At 38.6% G+C, this 26,614-nt stretch overlaps 1 protein-coding gene across 33 annotated transcripts in view; it reads right to left on the bottom strand.

Annotated features, from left to right (window-relative positions):
• The window catches only part of RIMS1 (regulating synaptic membrane exocytosis 1), a 192,377-nt gene that overhangs the window by 132,564 nt on the left and 33,199 nt on the right, over positions 1–26,614 (bottom strand). For 12 of the 33 annotated variants that reach the window (XM_008053475.2, XM_008053490.2, XM_021709940.1 and 9 more), the window contains exons 6-15: positions 25,771–25,817; positions 23,439–23,551; positions 21,449–21,579; positions 20,819–20,990; positions 20,537–20,690; positions 19,396–19,467; positions 16,312–16,465; positions 15,451–15,576; positions 13,835–13,897; positions 8,989–9,078 (exon numbers count right to left, since the gene is read on the bottom strand). In XM_008053475.2, the coding sequence (XP_008051666.2) occupies positions 8,989–9,078; positions 13,835–13,897; positions 15,451–15,576; positions 16,312–16,465; positions 19,396–19,467; positions 20,537–20,690; positions 20,819–20,990; positions 21,449–21,579; positions 23,439–23,551; positions 25,771–25,817 (1,122 nt within the window). Of the gene's footprint in view, positions 1–763; positions 848–8,988; positions 9,079–9,520; positions 9,635–9,951; positions 10,030–13,834; positions 13,898–15,450; positions 15,577–16,311; positions 16,466–19,395; positions 19,468–20,536; positions 20,691–20,818; positions 20,991–21,448; positions 21,580–23,438; positions 23,552–25,770; positions 25,818–26,614 lie in introns of all 33 variants that reach the window. The other 21 variants (XM_021710006.1, XM_008053514.2, XM_021709966.1 and 18 more) reach the window with 8 other exon arrangements.

The following is a 26,614-nucleotide window of genomic DNA, read 5'->3' as shown; positions in this document are numbered from 1 at the left end:
AGTCAGGAAAAAAATACTTAATGATAAGGGCTACATACCACAAACACCATAAAATAGGAAAGTTGGGTCAGCTGCAAACTGAGAACAAGGACTAAGCAGTGGAAACATCTGCTGTGGCATTTCTGACACAGCATCCCGCAGACTACAAGCACTGATACTGTTTTTAAAAACCTACCTTGTGGTCTGACCCTAGCCCTGAGAGCATTGTGTTTAAAAATACAATTTTGACAACATACATAGGAACCAGGCATTTTACTTTAAACCAGACATTGAAAAAAAAAATATATATATATATATATACACCCAAAGCCTAAACTTCATTATTAACAGGTTTACAAAGCAGCAAAACAAGACGAGTGAGGTAGAACCATCAACCAGTACAACCAAGAATAGGCCCTGTGACAGATTTTACGTACTCCAAAGCACCTGAGAATCTGCATTTATCCACATGTAAACAAAAACAACATTTAAATTTATTTCTAGAAATTCAAAGCACTTAAACAAATGCTCTTCAGAATAGAACCTTCTCACTGGGTCCTGGCATCACTGTGTTGGGGTTCAACCCTTCGAAGGCCCCCTCATCTCAGTAATTATTCTGAGGTACTTTATAGAGTCAGCTGCACTGGTTGATGGCATCACAACACATCCAGCTCTGCTCCTGAAAGGAGGCACGTAGTAGCCAAGGTTTTCCTCTGTTATCCTTCCCTTGGTGGCCTGTAAGTTTCTAGGAGCCACTTGTCTGTGAGGAGGAGTTGACTAGTACCTGTCATTCTCCGGAGACGCATGCTGGATTTGAATCCTGGGACTAGGAGGTCGTCTCCTATCTAGGGAAGGGGACCATCTACCCCTGTTTGCCCAGTGAACAAGACAGGAAAAAACAGGACATTTAGTAACTTCTAAAACAAAAGAATATACGAAACAACAGGACTGGAAAAGTGCCCCCAAAAGGCAAAGTGTAGCTTTTCTGCTCCATAATGAGCCGTACAATGACAAGTTAGTTATGATACTTTAGGGACATAATACCTATAAGCCTACAAGTGAATAAAGAAACTTTGGGAAGTTGTCTGTGATCTGCCTGCTTAGGACAATTTTGTTCTTCTAAAATGTGCTTGTATGTGTAGGCATATCTACGCACATCTACATACAAATGTAACTGTCAGTTTTTAAAGATGTATCCTTAAGAATTGACTGATGCCAAGAAAATGGGTTTAATAAGCTACTGGTGATTCCTTCATGCCAGGTCTTGAAATGACCGAGTAGAGTCGCAGAGGTGGGGTGTGCAAATTTAATGCAAAGTCAAAACACAGTTAAGTGAAAAGATAAACATTCTCTTTGGTGTGGAAACAAGGAATGACAAGTCACTGGTGGGAAAGCAACGAGTGGGGCCTAAGTTTTCTTGTCAAAAACTACAGGGCTAATTACTGAGCTTTAAAAATTGTAGATAAAATGCACTGATGAATAAAAGTGAAGAATACAGATATAAATGAGATGCTGAATTAGCATTACCTTTCAAAATTCTGCAAGTGTTTATTTGCAAAAGTATATCTTAATTGGTCAAACATTTACTTTTTATTTTCTGCATTAACATTGGTTTTCTTGTGGTTAACAGTGAAACAAAAGTTTGAAAATGGGTTCATTCCTTTGCTTAACTGTCTTCAGATTCTGCATGTGGGGATTCACTAATTACAAATGTCTAGTTGAAAACTGAAAAGAGGTCATAAGGGACTGAACAAGCCAGATTTGAACATTAGGTATGAGAAGTGTAGCAGGATAACTTCTGCAGATATTGGCTTCTCATATGAGACAGGAGTAACCGGGTGCCCTTGAAGGGATCATTTAGGTAGGAGGCTTTATAACTATCCAAAGGAGACGAGCCCAAACATTTCAAAAAAGAAAGTCATCTTTCTTGCTGTTATAGCATGGTTCATTGGATTTTTAGACCGTCTGGCCAACATAGTGAAAGGCTGGCTGTCACCTGTGACAAGGATATACTCAGTTCTGAGATTCCCTTGGAAACCTGGGTTCACTCTGTCTCAGATAGACACACTTGACTGGATTCAAGGCTGGAAGCAAGTGAACATACAGAACTGTAGAATCTCGGTAAAGAGAAGACTGTGCATGGACTCAAGTGTGATACATGTTTGTGTGACAAAACACCTTGCACTACTTTGAAATAATTTTAAGTTATTTAAATAGTTAGTCAATCAAAATGCCTTAAAAGGTTTCTTTTCACTGTATTGGTTTTTGTTCCATAGATTAAAAAAAGAAAAAAATATTTCCAAAATAATTGAAAAACAATTCCAACTCAGGTATATTCAGTTGTATTAAAACTTTTGGTGTTGTTTCAAAACAGGAATAGAGTTGATATTTCTTGCTGAAATAATAAGCAATATTAACTCAACAGGATTATGAATAACCTTGCTTCCTAGGGCAAAATTCCAGTCCTTGTGTTTATTTAAACATAAAAGTAAAGAAAAAAATCAAGAAAAATGCTATAATTATGAAACATGCAGTGAAAACTATGAAGGAGAAGGGTGTACATTTAAAACAAGCAACTATGAATGCAAGCAATTGAAAGGCAATTTTGAACAAATATTGGCTCAATGCATGTATGTCTGCAAACTCAAAGTCCTTCTGAACATGCTGAAATGTAGCACCCATGTAGGAAACCTGAGGGCTTTTCCTCTCATGTACTGGGTATGATGAGGAAAGAATCAACTTATGTCCAAGTTTTTGTCCTGAGAATAGACATTACTTAGTCTTAATAACACATATTTGTAAGTTTTGAAAATAATGGCATATTTTATATGCTTTTGTAACAGGGACCATTTCTTTCTATTTTATTTTCCTATCACATAGAAAGACCAAAATTTGAGTTTTTTTATCCTCCTCTCCAACCCTGGTTATTGACAAATACACATGGCTTCCACTTCTATTTCTATTTTTATATCACGAACTGATTTGGCAGGCTATGTTGAAACTTTAATCAACAAGTTGAACTAAACCCGCCCTTTTCTGGCTTGTCTTCCCAAATCAGCCTACCGACAAGTTATACGACTCAGTTTTTCTGGTAAATCATTAGTACTTCAGTATCAGATATTCCAAATTCACCAATTAAGAAGCTTCTGTTTGCTGAGGAATCACTCCTCTCCCTGTGGTCAGAAGAAAAGGGGAAAGTTCCTCTAAAGGCCATGGGGTGAAGGAATAGTTTGTGAATTCCCTGCAGGAGGAAACAGTGTTTTTTGTTTTTTGTTTTTTGTTTTCACAAGTGCATTTGTTACACTTAGCATGGAATAAATAAGTGTTTGTGAATATTTAAGTAAGCAATGAGATAAGATGCTAGGCTTTGTGGTAGTCCAGAAAAAAACTAACGAGAACCTTAGCTAGAATGGACAGTAATGGACATGCTAGGGGACTGAGAATCCTGGGCCTGAGTCAGCACCGAGACAATGCTTCTAACATGGGCTCAGTTAGAGTTGGACAGTGATGAACACGCAAGGGAACAGAGAACTCCAGGCCTGAGTCAGCACCAAGATAATGCTCGTATTGTAGCCTCAGCTAGAGATGGACAGTGTGGACACAAAAAGGGATGAAGAACCCCAGGCTTGAGTCAGCACTAAGATGATGATCATATTGTGGTTTCAGCCAAGACGAGCAGAGAGGGACATAAGAGAGGACAGAGAACTCTGGTCCTGAGTCAGCACTGAGATGATGCTTGCACTGCAGCTTCAGCTAAAATGGGCAGAGAGGAACACAAGAGTGGACAAAGAACTTTGGTCCTGAGACAGTACTGAGACAATGTTCACATTGTGGCCTTAGCCAGTGTTGGGCAAGATAGACATGCAAGGGAACAGAGGGCCTGAGTCAGCATTGAGATGATGCTTGCATTGTGGCTTTCTCACCCAGTGTATATATATATATATATATTTATTTTTTTTGAGTTGGAGTCTCACTCTGTCGCCCAGACTGGAGTGCAGTGGCATGCTCCCGGCCACCGCAGCCTCAACCTGCTGGGCACCAGTGACCCTTCCACTTCAGCCTTCGAAGTAGCTAGAACTACAGGCACATGCTGCCACACCCGGCTAATTTTTTTATTGTAGAGACGAGATTTTGCCAAGTTGCCCAGGCAGGTCACAAACCCACGGGCTCAGGCAATCCGTTCTTCTCGGCCTCCCAAAGTGCTGAGATTATAGGCTGAGCCACTGAGCCTAGCTATATATATATATATATCTTGAAGCAAATGTGTGTGTGTGTGTGTTTAAGTGTTTAAGTCATACCCAAACTTGTAAAGGGACACATCTTTTAATGTGCATATCTCTTGGCAGAACATGGCTAAGCAGCTTAATTCTCTAAAAGATAAATTATATAGAAATGTCATTCACTTTTCCCGTAAATAGCACAAATCAAAAATATTTGTGAGGCATTATTACAGGAGAAATCAAACCCAGTGAGATAACTGATTACACAAGTATGTATTTTTATTGTCTATTCTTATTATTTATTTTAGTCCTTAAATTTTATCAATATTGTTTTAAATCAAATTTCACTTATTTAATTAGTATGGATACTTACACTTTGAAACAAGATTTATATTTACTTCATCAGTTTATAGCTGTTGATTTTTGGAGGAATTTCCGTTCCCTTAGGCCTCATGTTTCCATGTGGAGGGGAATTTCATTCATGTAACCCTTCCTTGCTGCACTGGGCAAGGAGGTGTGGCTAATGTGGCAGGTGACCTTATGTGAATGCCTCAGGCCAGGGGATTAGCCCTTTCTGGGTTCCTCCTTCCAAATCAGGCTGCCTATAGACTGCAAACACCACAACACCCCTAGCTGGAGCCCTGATGAGAGTTCTAACAGGAGCTCCTGGGCTTGGGGCATCTGGCCAGTTCTAGGAGCATCTTTAGCAAGCTCGTAGACCTCAAGCCATACTTCCCAACGGGCTCATTCTGCTGAGGGGACAGCTACATCTCCTGTCTTTCTAGCACCTGGGTCTTGCTTATAATTTGATCCAAATCCAGGAGTAAAAAAATAGGGGGTGTGTTTTGCCCCCAAGCCTCAAAGTGAACAATTACTATGTAAAAACGAATAATGCTGTCAGTAGAGATGGAGAAGACAAATGTGATATAATCCCTACATTGAGAGCTTTACAATATAGTGGGAGAAACAAAAACATACTATGGTACTGAGTAAAACAGAATGTACTTTAATGGAAGTATTTAAAATTATGTGGCCTAGAAAAGAAAGTAAGTAATCTGATTGGCAAAAGAAAAGGAAGTGTGTGTCGGGGGGGGTGGGGTGGATGAGGAAACTAAGACAGATTATAGAAAACTTATGATATTTAACCTGTAGTTTCAAATGGGTAGCGTTTTTAAGCTGACAACAGGGGAAGACGAATCTTTTAATTTTAATGGAAATAAAATTTGAGATACAAGGTAATAAAGAGTACTATAGCTTATGAAAAAATGGCTTGGCGAAAGAGTGTCCCTGGGACTGGAGTGGGGCTAATAGCAATCAAGGTGAGGGATCTGTCGAGGGATTCAGGGTTTATTGTCCTTGAATTTGAAAAAGGAGCGGGAGAGTGTTTCCAGATTCTGTGGTTGTTTATATGACAAAACATGAACCGAGAGGAGGATTTAGAAGAGAAAGTATTTTGCTGTAATGGGACAGAAGGGCAGATCATGAAGTTGATGTACATGTGATGGAAACCAGGGCCTGAGCCTTGGAGGGAAGATCTGACTGGGTCCATCACAGTGGAGGGCAGCCTTCACATGTGTTAGAGTGGTCACCTTTGGTAGAAATAGAATTTAACCACAAGACAGTACAGCTGGGCAAAAGAGGAGCCCTGAGGAGGAAATTCTCTATAGGAGATGGGGCAAGAGAAGCCTGCCAAGGAGGCTGTCAAGCAGAGGCTCAAGGAAATGGGCTGAGGTACCCAAGGGAGGAGAGTTGAGTGGCAGGGCAACTGCTATGAAAAGCCCAACACCACCGAACAACCTGGAAGCCCATGCAATCCTCAGGAGGGTGTCAGCACAGGGACAGAGCACGGAAGAGCAGAAGCCACAACACACAGGGTGTACTGGAAGACAAAAATGGAGGCAGTAAGTAAACACTGGCCTTGCCTGAGACTTCATTAAGGATACGATTGCCTTGAAAGGTCAAGAAGACAAAACATCCAAGAAGAGAAACTACTCTCCAGTAGCTCTAAGATTCACTGTCGCGGGACATTTAAGCAATAATTTGCTGTAAAACTCAGAAAAAGAATAGTTAAACAGCTGCCCTGTAACTCACTCCTTCCCTACGAGGGAAGCAAGAGGAATGGGTATTCTCTGAGAGGTTATCTCTTACTGAAAATAAATTTAAAATATATTGATTTATGAAGTAGGACTGAACTGGGATAATTCCCTGCATTATGGTGACCCATAAGCAGTTTTTCTATTTGTGTAATCAACAGGACACAAAAGGGAGGCACCCTTAAGCCAAGATGGTTTCCTTTTCAAACAGCACTCCTATGGGCATTACTGCAGACTCATCTGTTAACCGAACCAGACCACCCAATAAGGGAGAGAGGATGGGGATCTGGCAGTTTTTAGTTCCTTCAGAAAAAGAATGCTGCTCCTTTATCCTCCAAATCATTAGTTATATGACACTGGTACCGAACGCTGTGACAACTTCACCCTCTATGTTAATACAAAGCCTAATTTGTTTTATAAGTTAGTGAGGACACCTCAGAAAATAGTATGACATTGGTGTAAAAGCACATAAATGTTCATCAAAATGGGTTAAAATTATCAAATCATTTAAGCCTAATAGTTCACAAAGTTGTAGAAGTAATGTTAATATCTTAAGAATATAAATTTAAGTTCTTACCAAATTTGCTCTAACATCTGACCTACTGTGTACATATTAGGCAGTAATACAAGTGCCATGGTCAGTTAGAGAAACGAGCAGTCTGAGATGCCCTCTGTGCTCCCTCTTCCTGCTCTCCACGTGGTCTTCCTGGGGGCCTAGATACATTCTCCAAAGAGAACCAAGGAACTTTTTGCCCTGTGTGCCCTGCTTCATGGCTGCCTACTGGTATATCACAAAGGACGCCCACAGTCCCTGCCTTCCAAATCTGTAGGAATCTACAACTTCTGTGATTTACTTGATGAGCACTTTGATTCATTTTCTTCTTGGCAACAAAGTGATCCCCCAATAAACTAGGGATCCCTGATAATACCCATCCTTGTCTCCTTGATTTTTTTAATGGAACATTTCTTTATTTTCAATACATAGAGTGAATATAGGTTTCCAATCATACTTTTTTTCCTCCTGTTAGCAGGAAGGAGACTTACTCAGATACACAACAATCTGCACAGTGGCTGTCACTAGAGTATCAGGATGTCATCTGAGACTCTGTGGCTTCCATGTCATAAGGAAACGTGCTAGATGTCTTCAGCATAAGAACAGACCTGCTCTGTCCAAAAGGGGCCCCCAACCATGGGTTCCATGAGCTCATTCATGCTGCTGAGCATAGTGTGTATGGTGTGCGTAATATGCTTAGTGTGTGGGGCTTCCTAGAAATAGGGGAATGGAAACAGTTTACTAAGATTTATAGTAGTGATAGGAAAATATGACAATATTTTGAATATAGTGTGTTAGAGTATTAGCATTAACATCACCTTTTAGATATAACTACTAGAAAACAGTGGAGCACTGGCTTCACCATATTACTACCAGACAGTGCTGACTGGGATGATATCACAACCCTCAGGATGGTACCATGGGTAGGAGCCTACTGACTCGAGAATCACCATTCCTGTGTTAACATTAATTAGAAACATAGAGGGAAATAAGAAGAACTAAAAATCTAAAAATTGTTCTTGCTATTCTTATAATTATTTGGGGCAGTAATAAATGTTAGTCATTTCAACTAACGTTTCCATTATAAATATAAAGGAATACACAATATAAATCATATTTCATTTTTTCCATGATCAATTTTACAAATATAAAAGAATACAAAATTAAAAAACAAGATTTTTAAGACACTAAAACATAGGCATATATGACTGAATCTATGGTTCAATTCCAAAAATAAACATCTCATAAATAAATGAGTAGACTCAGATTAGAAAGATTACTAAAGAAAAGCTTTCAACAACATCTGGAGTAGAAGTGGGTCACCTTATTACAACTACATAGTTTTCCTCAGAATTTTTAAAGAGGTGGTATGCAACTTTCCTCTGAATGACTTATAATAAAATAGATATAGAAATATAAATATGACTATCAATTATAACTAAGCTTATCGAATAGAAAGGTCTAGCACTATGGAAAAAGACAAATGCTTACAACCAGGAGGCAGTGTAATGCATACATTGAATACATTTAATTAAAATGAGAATTTACTAATTAATCAATTATGAGTTTTAGCTGTGAGTATATATATATGTGCATATTTACTTTTGTAAGGAATCTTTAGTAAGGAAATCTACCCTTTTTTATTTTTAAAATATAACTTAATGGAACACATGACCTATATCAAAGAGTAGGCTGATAAAAATGAATACAGATGTACAAGGGAGGTATTCTACATAAGTGAAATCCCCATTTTGAGTTTATGAAAGCTTTCTGTTAAACATATAAACACTATTTACCAGTAGTGCTAACAGTAAAGTTGCCCTCCCGCCAGGTGACTCCTGGGCCTGACATTATCAGCATCCTGAAGGCTTCCTGAGAGCATAAACAAAAGACTGAACAGCAACAAAAGGGAGAAGCAGCAGCCAGAAGCAGTTACTGCACCTACATTTGCAACAACATTCACAGAAGTATGTGCACGTGTGCCCGTAGGCTCCCACGTGCCCATACCTCGACACAGACATGATGAGGAAGGGGACAGCAAGTGGATGTGATGACAAACCTGCGAGACGCTCATGAGACAGAACAAAGCGGCTGGAAAACCACTGTACAAATGATAAGAAATTAAGAAGTCTTCATTGTATACCTTTCTCGTTCTGGTGAATGCAAACTAGCATCTGGTCTCAAGCAGTGGGTACTAGCACTCCTAGCCCTGTCAAGGGAGGGCTGCAGTTCACTAGTGCCAGTGCATTGCATCCAGTGGTTGAAGAGAAAGACAGAGAGAACAGAGAAAGGAAGACCATGTTAGAGTAAGCATACACCACGTCCCCGTACACAAGGCAGAATCACTGGGATTCGGTTCATAAGGGTGTGAGAGCGCTGACAGAACGACAGTGCACGATTTTGTTTAGAAAATGGCACTAAACAAAGATTATGCTTAAATTGCTTTGCATAATTTTTTAAAGTATCTGAAAAATGAGACTAAGTCACACCTACTTATGAAAAAACTGGGTACAGAAAGCACTCAAACAAAATGCCTAAAACTTCATTACCGAGAACAGAAGCCACACCAAAACAAAATGAGGGACATCAGAGGAGAGATAATCTCACAACTCCACTGTTTTGGTTCACAACACCAGACAAGGGAAGTGGAAAGTATGACTTCCAGAGGTTCTTACCAAACTGAAATTTCATCAGTAAATCTCAATACTCTTGAGTGAAAGCATTCGTGATGAAGGGGTCTGTCCTGTCTAGTCACTGATTTGGTCTTAGTATGTTCAGGCAGAACTGAGCTTCACAAGTTAAAATTATCCAGAAACAAAGTGAAGTAAAATAAATGATAATTAAAATCAACAAGTGAAACAACACACAAATGACAAAGAAAACAATTAGCATTCAGATATTTGAATTAGATTTCATTGAGAAAATTATTCTAGAATTATACATTTTATAATTAAAATGATTTTAGATATAATTGATTTAATGTCTCTCAGTATAATTAATTTCAAAAGTGTGTGTTAAGGCTTTATTTGGATGTAAAGTTTCTATTTTTAGTAAGCAAGGGACTAGGGATTAGTTTATAAATGTGATTCATTGCTCTGGCTCTTACCTGTAAATATTCCAGTGAGAGCCGTTCTGTAATAAAGGCATCTTGGGTGGCAATGTTTTATAGTGCCTAACAAGATGTCTGGAACACGGCAACACAAACACGCAGGAAACAGAAAAATATATATGAAGCAAAATTTACCAGGATGTTAACAAAGCAGGAGGCCTACAAAGCTATACAGATGGATCTTTTTTTTTTCTTGGAAGAACTACAATAATTATTTTAAGGTGGGATAATTATACACTATTTTGTATTATATGGTTATTAAAATATGATATAAAAGAAACCTGACTTCATACCTAAGATATTAAAACTCATAATTTAACTACCTTAATTAGAAAAATATCTACTAACAAACCTATGATTTATTATTAGCCAATGTTTAAATATTCTATTTAATCCCTGATTTAATACTATCCCTGCTTCTGTGGAAGTTGACATCCATAGCTACAACTACAGATCAAATATTTATGTAATTTGGGAATTTAAAGATGACTGAACGTGCTCGTGTGTGGTTAACAAGCAGAGGGCTGGCCAAACGCCAGGGCCAAGGCCAGACGTGAGACTAGGGCACAGTGAAAACAGGAAGAAGCAGAGGCTGAGAGGAGGTTATGGAGAAGCAAATTCTTCCTACTTCTAGGCTTCTGAATCCAAGTCCAACGATAGGTAACATGTGCCTCTGGAAACAGGGAAAGGTAGGCATCAGACGCAAATCCAAATGTGAGTTTGAATTGGCAGAAATGGCAGAAAGATGGCCCAATTGTTCCTGATTCCCTTACAGTCTTTAAGGTTTCAGGGCCACCTACCCGAGGATACGCCAGATCCAGACAGTTATCTTTTGGAATTTGATAATGTACAAATTTAATTGCTGATTATGAAACTCCATCATCTGCTTCAGCTTACTCAAAGTATGATAGGAAAGGGATTAAACATTAACCAAAGACATCATGAACATCAAATACCCTGCTGGTTTCGTCGTACTTATGGTCATCATCAAATAAAAGGAAATCGCTTTAATCTAAAGATGCAGTTTAAAACTGTACTAGAGTGCCATGTGCACACATGTACACATCGAGGAAAAATCTCACAGAAACGAAGGATCTGGCCTTCTTTACAGACAGTGCCATCTTCTTTTCAATCCCTAGGGCAAAGACTTCTAGTAACAGGTTGCTACAATACTTTACCAAGCATTGCTTCAAAAGTGCGTCTTTCAGGATTAACAGAGGATGGGACACAGATGGGAAGAGAGTAGACATGTGCAGTCTGAATGTCTGAGTGCCTGCCATGGCTGCACCACGTACTGGCTGTGACCTGGGTAATTCAAGCCATGTCCCTAGACCTGTTTCTACATCTACATACTGTGGGGAAGGACACCTACATGACCGGGTGCTATGAGAGTGACACAGGGTGACACATGTGGAGTCCCTAGGGCACCAGCACTTCCTTGGGACAGGTTGCATTAAAAGGGTCATTTGGGGAAGTGACTAAACAGTAGAGACAGATCTTTATTGTACATGACTCTACTACACTATGTACACTAGCTCTCCAGGGGGAGATTTAGATTTGCAAAGTTTCCAAAGCATACTTGACTCACAGACTCTTTCAGTGATGGATGTCTCACAGGGCCAGTTGTCATATTTTTGAAAAAAACTAGTGTAGAGGAAAACATCAGGTTTTGATTTTGACCTGATTTTAAATCCTTTCTATATTATTTGTGAAATTGAAGCTCTCTTAGCATTTTTCTTCATCTGTAAAATGAGAATAATAGTATTCATGTCATATAACTACTGTCAGAAAATTGAGATAAAACACACTAAATACTTAACACTGTCTTGGTATATAATCAGTGTTGTTATCCTTATGTTTACAGGAGAGTAGTGAATCATCAAGTGATTTGTTATGTGAACACGATATGCTGTATTTTGAAAGCTTTAGATTTCAGCAATAGTTACATAAATAATAGATTTCTGCAATTTATATGAAACCCAGCTTGATTATTGACATGTTCAAATAAAGCTTCTTTTATTTATATGCACTTATTTTCATGTAGATTTTATTCAGTTATAAGTTAACTGCTTGTATAAATACATTAATAGAAACACAGAAGAGATTACATATACATACATGCACATGTCTATGAATGCATGTTTTCCTTGCCTGTGTCTGTTAGCATCACACACTAGGGGATGAGACAATAGGAAGAGCGAGAGGATACTGGACACACTCCTTGTAGTAGGGACGTGTCTGCCTGGTTGCTCTCCCTCCATTCTGACTACAAGAGTATCGGTCACAGGGCTTGATCTGCCTCAAAACACTTGCTTATTTCTGAATGGTCTACACACAAATACGATTAGGTGGGTAAGTCAGGAAGTGAAAAGTCAACATATGGAGTCAATCTGTTACACAGGCTCTGTGGAGTTCAGAATATTAGCAAAGCACCAATCTTAAGGATAAGATTGAATAAAATGATGCAACTCTTAGTATACAATATTTTACAAGTACAAAATAAGGTAAAGAAAAAAAATTAGCTGTTGTTAGACGACTGGTGTGAGGATCTTAGAAATACACACTGGGTGCCAAGAACACACAAGTTTCCCTAATAAATATAAAGATATTTTTGTGTGTGTTTTTCCGTCTTATGTTTCTTTTTTACAGATGAGAAAACTGTATGCAGATGAGACAACTTCCAGAATTAGTAAATAAACCATTCTTAATAATAATAAATTATTTGCCAGGAAGAACAAATGATAAGCTGGGAAATTTGGCAATATAAAGAATTTGAGTTGATTTTTTTTCAATATGCATGATTATACATTTGCCCTTGGGTGCCCGGTAGAGCTAATTTTTCCTGGTTTTGCCTGTGGTACCCCCAGCTGACACGGCAGTAACCCTCAGTGGGATGACCATAGACACAGGAGAAGTCCTTGCAACTCTTGTGAGCTTGGATATGCTTTCCATGCAGCGTTTAGGAATCACTTATCTTTGTACTCAGGGAAGTGCTGCTATGGGTTATTTCTTCTCTCCTCTGATTCTGTATGGCTAAAATATTTGAAAGAGTCTGTTTGTGTGTTAGTTTGTTTCACTGACTTGCTAATTCCTTATGTTCTATATTATCTTCAGATTTACAATGACTATTTATAGACCATGTTCTGAGAGACTCCTGTAAGAAATTTCACTTTGGATGTGAGATTAACGATGTCATAAGACTAATGAAAGCCTCAGGCTCTCAGTTCCAAGTTAGATGCAGAAATCCTAGCTCCCTTCTTTCCACCACTGAGGAGGGTCATATTGCTATATTCCTTTATAAGAAAGTGTGAACTGCAGCTTTTCTGAAAACTTGTGGGCCTGGATGGTTAAGAAGTCAACAGGCAAAACATTCTCACTCTTGATGAGGAAGAAGGCCGGGCTCAGCCTATACAGTGCACGGCAACAGAATATAAACAACAGTGGATTCCAAAAGGAAACAAAAAAGTCCGAAACAAAGCAAAAGTACAATCATGAAAACAAGTACACTGTCATACACAAACAGGCAGACCCTTGTGACTAGACAGGACTGTGGGAGCCGGGCATATTCATAGGAGCATTTAGAACTTTTAACTGCAAAAAACGTGCTCCTCAGCCTTGTGAATGTGGCCATGGCCCCACATAGGCCCCCTCCCCCTCCCGTCTCTGGATTTGTGAATATACAGATGGCAAAGTATGTGCCTGGATCAGAACTGAAATATATGTGGAATCTTCTCCACAGCCTCCACATCAAACAAAATGGATCTGAGTACTTGGGAAACGTGTTTTACCTCTTTGGAATAGCACCACTAGGGGGGAGACGGAAGAGGAGAATGGGAAGCAGCCACCACAAACATCACCGCCACCACGTCCCTCTGTTTACCTGGTGGTATGCAGGCATTCTGCACTCCGTCCTCGTTTTGCCCTGGGCAGCAAAAGAAGCTCACTGCACAGACAGGATGGCGGTGGGCGAGACGGATAAATGAGACGTGGGCAATGCCATGGCATGCCGGTGGAAACATGACAGGGAAAAAACCAGATTGTCTGCACTAGCATATTTGCTTAAGAGGTTAAACAAAAATAAACATGACAGCATTTAAAAAATTTAAACAATAAAGTACAAACATCATGGTCGAAGTCCCAGCTGTTGCTGATTTGATATTGTATTTCAAAATGATTTTATAAAAATATTAAAACAAAACCAAACTAAACCTTCCCCAAATAAGATACAGAAATCTATTTCCAACTATAGACATTTGAGTATTTTTCAAACTACCATAAATTTGGCCTTTCTGATACTAATAGGAACCCTAAAAACTTTTATTTCTTGTTAGCAACTTAAAGTATGCTAGTTTTCTTGGTTTTGACAGTTGCTGAAAATGCAATATCACATTATGTTTCTTATTAATCAACTCTGAGTATACTTGACAAGGATTTTTTTTAAATCTTAGAATCAATACTTCTTCTGTATTCAAACATTTCATTATGCTGACTGCCCTGGTCAAGGAGCCCTTTGCTGTTCCTCCAAACCTAGTTCCTGGTAGCCCAGTAGCCCTCACTCAATTCCAGCAGCAAGCCCAGGACCCTGCTTCTCAGAGGGGCTCCCTGGCCTGGCACCCAGGGAGTCCACTCTCAAAGTGTTGACTCTCCTTCCCACAGTGGGGTGGCAGGTGGGAGGCAAGAAGTTCTTCTTGAGTTCTGGGTCCTTGACTCCATAGTGAAAAGTCACTCAGCACCACCATCACCTTACACCTCACTGCAGGCTCTCCCGCTTTGAAACCAGAGGAGAGCCTTCAAAGGGTAGGCATTATAAAACTGCAGTCAGACCAGGGCTTCACCAAATCTACAGTACAGGTGTGTGGCGACTCAGAGAAAGCCTGTGGCACGCAGGACAGCAGATTCATAATACAGTGCTATAGTCATGGTTCCCAGGAACTACTTATCACAAATAAATGCAGAGCTAAACTTAAGCACACATGTCTGCAAGAAAGAATTCACCTCAATATTCTGCATTCTACAGACATTTTACAGAAAGATCTAATGGAAAAAAGGTGTATAACAGAAACACTACCCTGAAGTTCTCACAGAAACTCTGCATATTAGCTATCTTTCAGAAGACCTGTATCCAAAATGTTTTAATTACATAAATAATGCAATTTTATAATTACTTCAATAATATCCCAAACACTATGATCCACAAAGATAAAATATTTAGAAACTGCTCATAAAATTGCTATTATTTACAATTTACAAGTTGTACCTTTAAAATGGGCCAAATATAAATTTTGATTTTGTTTAAAAAAGAAGATTATACAGTATGTCAGTCAGATACCCAGATACTTCCTAGAATTGCATTTCTGTCAAAACATCCTAACAGCTGTTCTCGAGAGGAGCTTGATTGAATGAGCTCCTTTCACTGTCTCGCATACCATGCTACAATATCTGTGTGTATTAAAACAGCAAAAGTCATGATGCCAAGACAACAGTTTGGGCCAATACCTGTCTTGCTCTGATAAGTACTGACTGTCTGCGTCTCTGGCTCTGCGGTCAGCTGGGCTTCGGGAGGCATCATGGTGTCTGGTTGGAGAACGCGACCTTCTCATTGGATGGATTTCATCTAAACTCCTACAATGATGACAATTCACATGTGTCAGTGTATCATCCTCCCCAAACAGGCAGACAGACTCAAGACAGGGAGAGGACGGTAATGCCCTAACTGTCCTGGTGAGAAGAGTATGGGTGTCAGCACAAGTCCTATTGGGCCTGTGACTGGCGCATTTCTCCCCTGTGAGCCTCGTGTTTAGGCTGCTCCAACCTCCTCTGCACAGTTATCAGAAGGGAACAGTGTTCATCTAAGCAATAATTACAACGACAGACCCGATGTCAGGGTCAAGTGAAGCAGAGCACTGTATGATGTGTTTTACTTATGTTTCCAGCACTGAGAGTGCTTCAAAGAGACCATTCTAAATCTCAGAGAAACCCAGCTGCCCCATCTTCAATCTTGGAAAAGCCCAGGCACCAGGCACCCCCTGACCTTTTCCTCATGCCCACTTCTCCCCACACCTGAGTCGTCACCATGTAATGTATCCTAACAGGAAAGAAGATCAGCCCACAGAACACGAGGCAATCCTTCAAAAACTGTGCTGAGGACATAAGCTCCTCTACTCCTGGTACATTACTTCAGATGAAAGAACAGACTGCTGCATGGCTGGGTTGAGATGCCCAAAGCATTTTGCCTACAAATGACTCTGGAACAGTCATTTGCTTGACTCAAGCATCTTTTAGCCTCAGGTGGAGTGCCAGGTGGAGCTGCAGCACCTGACACCGCATTAGAATAAAATTAGGCCCTCCGAAGCCTACCTCTGTAAGGGCACGTTTGGTAAGCGTGAGCGTGGCCTGCCCTGGTCGTCACGGTGTGGAGACACGGAGCGTGAGCGGTGGTGCGTGACCCTCTGCTGCTCTGGCACGGTGAGCGTTGTAGACTTACTTTCTCTAGCGCCAGGCCTGTAGCCCACTGGCAGGAGGACACAGAAAATACCGTTAGCATTCTCCACAATGCAATGTGGAAATGCCACGGTACATTCAAGAGGCCTTCACCTGTGAGATTTGATGCTGTGCACAGCACCCACCTTCTCTTCCAGGGTCTCAGGCACGTGTGTGCAGTGTGGCAGAGACAGGCCTGGGAGAGATCGCGGCTTAGCTCAGAAGTACCGTGGAGACACTCATATGTCTATAGCAGCTGATGCCTCACACATCACACTAAGTTGGGACCCTATTTTCATTTAAATTATAAATGAATTTTTGAGTTTTCAGCAACCCAAATCAAGCACTTGACAGTGAACTACAGTTAATAGTCAAGTAAAGGTTTAGAAATTTGGTGTCTCTTTAAATTGAAATAAATTCAATGAATTTTTCTTCTAAAGGATAAATTATTTTAGTTAGCTTGCTGATGGACTCAGCAATAAGAAAGTAAAAATGATATCATACTAATTTTAGTTAACTAAGAATAGCACCAGGGCTTCACTATTATAAATCCTGATCTTGAGTTTTGCAAACTACAGATAATGCTGCAATTTTCAAATGTAAATAGTGTCTGAGTAAACATGACTCTGACAATAACCCAGAAAAAATTAGCCCCTCTAAAGAACCAAGTCTATTCTAGACATCTGAACCTATGCCACAATTATGTCAATTATTAGTGCAATTAAGTGAATACCATTAACATAACTGCAATTTAAAATAAATTCTAACAGTCACTTTCTCCTTGAAGTAAAAAAGGTTTATATTGTCTCTAATTTGATTAAGGTAAAACAGTAATCTTAAAACCATAACAGTTTAGAGTTTAAAATTTTTTCCACAAGAGTCACTGTTTTTTATTGCAAGAAAAAATGTGGCAATAGAAAAAAATATTATATTTATAACTACGTAAAATATACACAAATTATGAAAATATTAAAGTTAACAGCTAAAACTGTTGCTCATTTTTCACTTGATGCTTCCTACATTATCCTAAAGATGTGTCATAAAACATCATTATTAAAACAGACTAATATACCCCCTTAATTTATTTATTGTGAATTCATTATCTCATGCCTCAGGAACATTTCAATGTTTAAACTTTTCATTAAGTGCAATTTGACAATTTTGTGATCAAAGCAGTGCAATCATTTTATCACTCTGTAAAACCATCAATTTAATAATCAGAAAAGGGTATAATTTATAATTTTATATTCTTCAATTTTATAGTCTATCAAATAACAGCAATTAAGCTATTATTGAGTTTTGTGTAAAAAAGTTTTACTGTTGTTCAGATGTATAAATTGTAACATTAATGCCAGAAAGAGACCAACTAAATTAACATGTAGTGAACATACTACATAGCTCATTATTTTAAAAATGGTGATTTTTAAAAAAAATAATTATTTCAAGATTTGAATTATTTAAATATTTTAAATTATCATTTGGTATCAATAATTAGGGAAGGCCAATATTGACGTTAGTGTACCATTTCAAGATTCCAATGAATATTCAAATTATATAACTAGATTTCCTATAATTAATTATTATAAACTAAATTGCGGGTAATTTTTGTGTCTTGCTATTTAAAGTGCATAATTAATTCTTTTCTTGAGTTCTTTGTTTTTATATAGAAATTAGTGCCTCTTTTATCTTATTATAAGAAGGGACTTTAGGGAAACAAGCACTACCCTAAAAAATTTTATATTCATAACTATTTTTTTTTTTTTTGAGTTGGAGTCTCACTCTGTCACCCAGACTGGAGTGCAGTGGCCGCTCCCGGCCACCACAGCCTCGACCTGCTGGGCTCCGGCGATCCTTCCGCCTCAGCCTTCCAAGTAGATGGAACTACAGGCATGCGCTACCCATGCCCAGCTGATTTTTTATTAATTGTAGAGATGAGGTCTCACCAAGTTGCCCAGGCGGGTCTCAAACCAGCAGGCTCAGGCAATCCACTCACTTCGGCCTCCCAAAGCGCAGGATTACAGGCTGAGCCACTGAGCCTGGCAGTAAATTATATTTAGATGTGTTGGTAATGACAACATTAAGGCTGACGAAGGCCAAGAATTTTGCCAGGTTTGATGACTTTTTTTTTTAAACCAGAAATAACCTAATTCCCATTTGACTATGCCAAACAGATTCACATGTACAATCACAGTTGCCCTTTTAATTTCATAAAAAATAAATATGCTGTTATATGTTTTGTGAAAGTTTCTATTGAGAATGTGTATAGTTTTTATGGTCTGTTAAGAAAGCAAAGATGAAATGCTATTCACTATTATCCAAATGTGTATATGGACTAGCACAGGACTAGATTTATTGTTTTGATAATCTTTGCTACATCACAAAAATTTTACTAACTGATACAATAAAAAATATGTTGGCTTCAAATTAATACTGAATCTTTCTAAAGCATTTCTTATTTTAAAACATATACACACATTCCAGATGTAATAAGTGGTACACACATCATAAAAGCATTAGAAGGGATAGCCATGCCACATGCAATGTTAAACCCTGCCATTCATTTCTCTTGCATATTCCATGGAGGCCACATTATTTTTTAGAAATGGAGAAATACAGATCACAGAAGTTTAATATAATACACAGGAGAATGAGACTTTTCTTTAATGACATAAACCATATCCTTTCAGAATGGAACACCTATTTTCATTGTCATGCAGAGTATCATGAAATAGTGATTTGCTTCACCCGGTTACCCACATGTCTAAGGAAGAACCCAAATGAATTATTAAGGGGAGAGGCTCATTCACAGAGACTAGTCCACTCAAAACCATCTTAACAATTTGAAACATGGAATCACAGAACACTGATCTCTCTGTGCTGCGATCTCCAGTTCAGCATTCTCAAGACACCTAGGAATCAGTCACATGGCAAGGCAGGCAGACCGTACTCTTCAACACATACCTGGAGGAACCACTCCAATGCCATCATCCACCTCAAAGTCTGAGATGTCGCTGTCGCTGATGCGCTGAGATCCTGCCCAAAAGCAAGGCCACAGAGACCTCTGTGTCAAGTTGGGTGCAGAGTATAAAGGACAAGGCCATTTTTAAAAAAATGAATGGCATTACCACCCAAGACTTTCAAGCAGAAATCACAAGAGGCAAACACTTATCTTGCTTGTATAGAAAGTTTGTTCTCTAAGGATAGTATTTTATCAGTATTTTCTCTTTATAACATTATATTGAAGACATGTAGAAATAAAGTGATTTTAAAGGATAAAGGTTTGAGTTTCCAGATTATCCTTTAATTAAAATATTGTAGTAAAAGCCTATAGCAAAGTGAACTCAGCACACTGTTTTCTACACAATGAAATGCCCTCACAGTTCAGAGAACACGAGACTAAATGGGAGAGACATTCTTGGCTATACTCTCCCGAACCCATATCAGCCCCAGGGCAACAGGGCCCTTCATAAAATACTTATGTTTAGCTTCCAAAATTAGTCATTACATTGCGTTAAACATTAATTTTGAGGAAATGACTGATCAAGAGAGCATTAAAATGAAATATTCAATTGTATGAAAAAAATTGGATTCAGATTACTAAAATCAATCTTCTAAATGTCAGCAGTTAAATGAGATTTGGCTGTCACTCAAAAGTGACTGGTTATGTACAGAAAAATAGATTTTCCCAGTCACCATTCAAATAACAATAAATATACTTTCTAACATTTAAAAAATATTTCTCATGAACAACGATACTTAAAATAACTACGAAGATAAAGTCATTAATCTTCACATGTAGCAACCCATCCACAATCACAGAACTTTTTCTCTCAGTTGGTTTATCAGCAGCTCAATCAGTTCTGCACAAGACTTATAGCTCAGAGTTTTCAGTTCTCAGCTCTGGAATGGCTCCTCTATGCTATCTACAGTATTTTCATTGTGAAAATGTAGGAATAATTTTGCCTAGTTTCTTTATATAAAGAACAGTGTTCCAATATTTTGATCTCTAATAAAGCATTTGAACAAATATCTCGGGTGTTAATCATTAATCAGATCATTACAGCATAATTGCTTTCTGGTAACTACAAAGAGCTTCACCTACTTTGCAACTTTTTGCTGGAGCTTTCTCCATGGATGTGTCGCCTGGGCATGAACGGCGAGGGGTGAGGCAGAGGTAGTGAGGATTCATCGTGTGTCTGAAGCTTATACCAATGTGGCTCATCATCTAAAAGTGCCGTCTCCAATTCTATGAGGATCTGAAAGGGCAGTTCTCACATTAAACCATGCCCCTGTACCAAAATATAGTGTAACTGCAATCATAAATGATAAATACCACAAAAACATCATTAAACAATGGACCTTGAGTCTTTGTAGTATACATCACCTCTCCAAGAAATTCACTTTCCTCTTCTTGCGCTCTCGGCTGATCCCACACAGTAATTTCTAACATTCTTTCTCTAAAATCTCTACGATGTACATGGGAATAGACAAAAGTCTGATTCCATTTTGGCTCTAGGAGTTTCTTTACTGTTTTGGTCCTCCTTTTACTTTTATCACTGAAAAACAAGCATGTTTTATAAATGAAAAAGCAAAAACAAGTATATGCTGCCATCTACTGAAACTAAATCTAATACTGCCATTGGTGCTTTTACTATTTTTAATTTATAAGTTATTGAAACTCAAAAGAGACCATAGGGTTTAATAATATTCTAATTCCAGTAACAACATACACAGCCTTTGGGGTTCTGGACTCATCGCCAAAGGGCCATTCTCCATGATGTGTTGCCTTGAAAGACTAATATATATATAAACAAGGCAATGGACATTGTCTAAATTGGCAGATTTTCAAATAAACACAAGGCTTTAGGGCTTTTCTTTTAAAATCAGGGAAAATGGAGTTTATATCATCACAGAAATGATCTATTACATTTTAAAAATAAATCCAAAAGAAGGAGTTTCTCTCTTTTTTGTTAGTATAGATTTTATCATATTTTTTTCGAAAATTATTCACTACCTTCTATCTGGAAGAAAATACATTTTTACGTAGGGATTCCTGGGACGCCCGTCAACTCTAGGGGGTAGGTCTGTTGCTTGCAGAACGTTCACAATCAGCTGGTGTCCTACTTTATCATACCACAGCTTTACCTGAGGGCCGGTAGAAAAAAGTACAGGGGAAAGGAGGTACATTATCAGTTTGTATAAAATGGCGTTAAACAAGAGTTGAATTGCAACGTAATGTAATTACAGATACTACTTCTGAAGAGAACACCAACTGGAAAACATAACCACTCAGAACACACACCTCACAACTGCTAGGTCGGCAGTATCCATTCGCACTCTCATAGATCATCTTATAAAGATAAAACTAACAATATTTTTAAAAATACCTAAGGGAGGGCACTGTAGTCATTATCCTTGTTCTTATGCATTGAGCACAAGTGTTGGTTATCATCCAAGTGTCGTAATGATTCCAGTGGGGCCAGATGTATACTGAGTGCCAGAGGGAGTTGAAATAAAATCTAAGTTTCCACATTAGGAATCAGATAAGGCATCAAGAGAGATAACCAAATATATTTACTGTGGAAGTATTTTATACTAGGCATTGCTAGGTGTTTTTTGGTATTGTTCATATTTAATTTTTATAATTAACCTATTACAGACTGATTTTCATGACAAAGGAGGAAAACACAAAGGTTAGCACCATACATCAGCAGCCCCTTCAAGCCACATGAAGGCCAGTGAGCTTTCCAATAACTCAGATCTCATGGCAGGTGAACTCATGAACATGGGGAAATAAGATGGAAATACTACTGTCACACTCGAAAGCATCACAGCCACAGCAGTCAGCGAGTACCTATGCCAGCAGCGGTAAGGAACCCTGAACTGACAACGTGAACTTAAACGTGTTTTCTCTCTAATTTAAAAATTACCTTTAATTTTATGGTTGAGTAAACACCTATTGTTAATGTCGGAGTATACTTGAGTCAGACAACAAAATCAGCTAATGTTTTTCATCATAAGGAAGACTAAGAACTCAAGCCTGGATTTTTATGCACCTATTCCTCTGGTTCCCAATAAATACCAGAGATGTGATTTTCATAAAACCAAAATGGATTTCCACCCTCTTTGAACATGTGAGCGGAGAATATGAGAGATTTACATATACTGAAAATAAAGACAGCAGGGCAGATGCAATAAAACACAAATGGCATTAAAGAGATATTCAAGACACTAAAAATAAAAGCGAAAACAAACTTTAGGAAATAGCAGTAAGCATACACCTATCTTCTTTGTCTCATTAAACCCGAGCAGAGCGCAAAGGCAAGCTACGGAAACCCACACATTATTACAGGAGTGAAAGGTCACTAATTGCAGAACAATTTGAAGCAAGTTACAGTAACATGAGGGCTTCAAGTTATTAATACAAACACCCCACTTTCAGCCATAATCTGCAGCTATACGGCTTTTCCAGATCCTCACTCACCATTCCTACGCTCACTTCCCAGATCACTTGATGAGGCCACAGGGAGCCGAGAGGGAATATCTCCTGAGGACTTTTGGTGCCCAAGAACCTGAGGGCTTTTGGTGCCCAGGAAGAATTCTACCAAATGTCTCATAAAGGTGAAAATAACATCTTAAATTTATTATTGGGCTCTAGGTGCACGAGACTGTTAAGTAAACGGAACATGCTTTTCTAAGATTATTACGGGTCAAAAATTATTTACCTCAGAAACCATACACAGCACACCAACAGTGTGGGCTCTATTCACTTATGTTTGCACTCATCGAGTGTTCAGAGCACCTGGCACATTGTGGGCACTCTGCACATCTCTGAATAAATGTGTGAATAAAGAAATAATAAAACAATACAAGTGTGGGAAGTAGATTATGGTGTCAGATGATTGTATTGATCATGGGTTTCAAGGAACGCCAGACACATTTAAAGACAGACTCAGACAGCGAGAAAATACTAATGGTCTCCAACTGGTACAAGAAATACATACGGAAAGTTGCCCTGGTAAAACTTGTGGGGCATCTTTTAGAGCCCCAGGACTTGTTGGAGAAATAACAGAAATGGAAGGCCTCTCCATCTTCTGAGATTCAAAGGAACTTGAACCTAAAATAAGAAGAAAAAAGAAGTAATATCTGTAAGTGTGGGCAATAAATCTTTTAAGTATAATATGAAATGCATCTTATTTTATATAAAACATAATCATTGATAACAGTATCTACTTTGAATGGAACAGTTGTAGAAAGTTACTATTTTGTCCTCTTGGGTCAACTGTCTATTTTAAAGATATTTAAAATGAAATAACAAAACGCTGTGCTGGTTTCCACTGGAAAGTGCTGATCTATATTTCTGGAGGACATCACATTGCAGGGGCTCTTGTACAACTTCACAGACAGGTAAAAGCCTCATGCTTCTGAGATAAGAAAGATGCTGTCTATTAGGCTCATTATCTGGTTAATGGGTCATCTAATATGAAGTACCCTTACTGAGAAATTGAAATGAATGCATTTTGTAATATAATGTATGAGCGTCACTTAAACCTAGCTTTTATCATGGTGTTAAAACCAGAGATGATGTCTGTCTCAGTCTGGATCTTGCAAAGGAACCTCTGTGCCTCTGAGTCACTGCTTTTAGTCAGTCACTTTGCTTGCTGCAGCCTGTCATGGAAGAGACTGGCATTGACCTCCTCCTCAGCCATGCAGCAGAGTACTTCTCTGCTCTGTGCACCCTGACAGAGCAGGACAGAGTGTTTAAGGAAGGTGCTTCCCCAGTAGGCATTACTTCGAATTCATACCCACACAAAATATGGCAAATGCTTCAATGAGAAACACTGCTTATGGAGCACTACCTGAGTGTATGCAATCCACACATTGTTTCTGTACTCACAAATTAAGTCTAATTTAAGGCTCATGCCATTGGTCTGTGCCCTCCAAAGACTTTTAACTATAAGAAACTCAATGAAGTTCTTTGTTACTATGTATCCTTTATCAGGTATATTTAAAATATATTTTCTTGGGTCTCTGAACAGGAACGCTGTTGCTTCTGATAATCAGTTTGTTTCCAGCATTATAGCAATCACTTTATTTTTAATCCTATCAATGATAGACAGTATGCATTTTTCCATTTCTCTCTTTGTACCAGTTACCAGAAAGTGCAAAGCCACATCTGTGCCCACATCTAGCAGGTATGTAGAACATGTGGTGTGCACGTTACATACTAACCTGGTCTGTTTACCTGTTTATCCTACTCATATATTTTCTTCCCTTCTAATCACTATCATTAGAGTTCCCTAAGTTACCTTGTATTTCCTGTTTCTAAAAACTAAGTTCCGTGATGACACCTGGGAAACCAAGTCCAGGAATTTGTGAATGCTCATCCACAAAGTGCATGCAAAGTGAATGCTTGGGTCACCTCTGCACTATAATCGAAAATTCCATTACCTATATGGAATTTTACTGCACAGAATATCACCTTCTGTCATTCAGAGTGACTTTAATTCCCATAGAGATAATCCTCTAGTTTCACAGTCCCTTGGCCATCCCTCTTATGTTCATGGAAGGTGACCTCTGCTCCACCCACTCACATCTGTGTTCATACCAGACACTTTGCCACGTGGCATTGCAGTTATTGGTTAATGTGTCAATTTCCTTCACTAGATGACTTATGAGACTGGGCACTTATCAAAAGAGAGAATCGGTATCACAGCAAATTTTCATGTAGAGCAAACAGAACTATTACTGGGATACTGAGAGGGTCATGAATGTTAGGATATAGAAAGGTATTGCCAGGAATGATCTTTGTATAACTAAACAAAGCAAAAGGCAGAGGAAGAAAATTAAAATTCTTTTTTTTTTTTTTTTTGAGTTGGAGTCTCACTCCTCACTCCATCGCCCAGGCTGGAGTACAGTGGCACACTCAAGGCCACACCAGCATCGACCTGCTGGGCTCCAGCAATCCTTCTGCCTCAGCCTTCCAAGTAGTCAGAACTACAGGTGCATGCTATCATACCTGGCTAATTTTTGATTTATTGTAGAGACAAGGTCTCCCAGGCTGGTCACGAACCCATGGGCTCAGGCAATCCACTTGCCTCAGCCTCCAAAAGTGCTGGGATTACAGGCTAAGTTACCAAGTCCGGCCTAAAATTTTTAAAGTGAAACAGAGCTTCTGTCAATATCTAGTGATGCCAACACTGTTATCATCCAGTATCAGTGGAGACATCCTTCGGATAGTAATGTCAACTGATTATATCAAAAACCTCAAGAAAATGGCAAATCTTTACTCTCCAATTAGTTCAACACTTCTTCTAATAACAAAGGAATACTCACTGGACTCCAGTGGAGGGTGGGAGCTCTCAGGGATCCGGGGAATGTCACTAAAAGAAACACAGCATGGTGAAAATCCCAACAATGAAATTCCCCAGCCTGAGGCAATCAGCCCATCTTATGTGATGTGAAAAATCCTTTGGGTCTTTACAGGTGTGGAAATGGACAGGAATTACTACTAAGGCAATTAATTACTAATGTGCATGAATGTCAAACACCACACACACATAAAAAAACTGCAATAAAATAAGTTTTTATATATTTAATAGCAAAACATTTTAAAATGACAACAATCAGACTAATATTGCGGCTAAAATCACCACAATATTTTTACTACCAAAACAGCAGGTTTTGGAAATAAAAAAATGTTAAAGGTAATATTTGATTTAATTCCAGAAAATCAAAATGACACAAATTTTACAAAACAGTAATATGCTTTACAAACACATCTGAAAGAGATTACTGAATGAAAGGATGGAAACAGCTTGATAATAAGTGATATAGTGAATGTAACGGGCAAAGTTAATAAAATGAAAAGGATGAATTGCTCTGGAAATTAAAAATGGTTCAAGCTTGCAACGAAAAGCCAAAATATTTTATATATGTGAATATATGATTCATATACACATATATACCCTTTACAGATATTCAAATCTCTATAGTAAAGTTAGCTAAATATATGGCTATTTGCTGTATGGCTAGTGACTTGTGGAAACCCCCATTCCTGCCACAAATTGCTCTTGTAGAAATACTTAACACAACTTCTGCTCAATCATTCCCCACTGCATCCTGAAGGGCCCTGGGTCACCTTAGTTTGGCTGTTATACTACACAGGACTATGCACCTC

Source organism: Carlito syrichta, unplaced genomic scaffold (genome assembly GCF_000164805.1).
Source record: "Carlito syrichta isolate Samal-C Ts95f unplaced genomic scaffold, Tarsius_syrichta-2.0.1 Scaffold74859, whole genome shotgun sequence".
NCBI classification, from domain to species: domain Eukaryota; kingdom Metazoa; phylum Chordata; class Mammalia; order Primates; family Tarsiidae; genus Carlito; species Carlito syrichta.
Note: the sequence above shows the minus strand (reverse complement) of the source record. Positions and strands in the feature narration are given on the sequence as shown.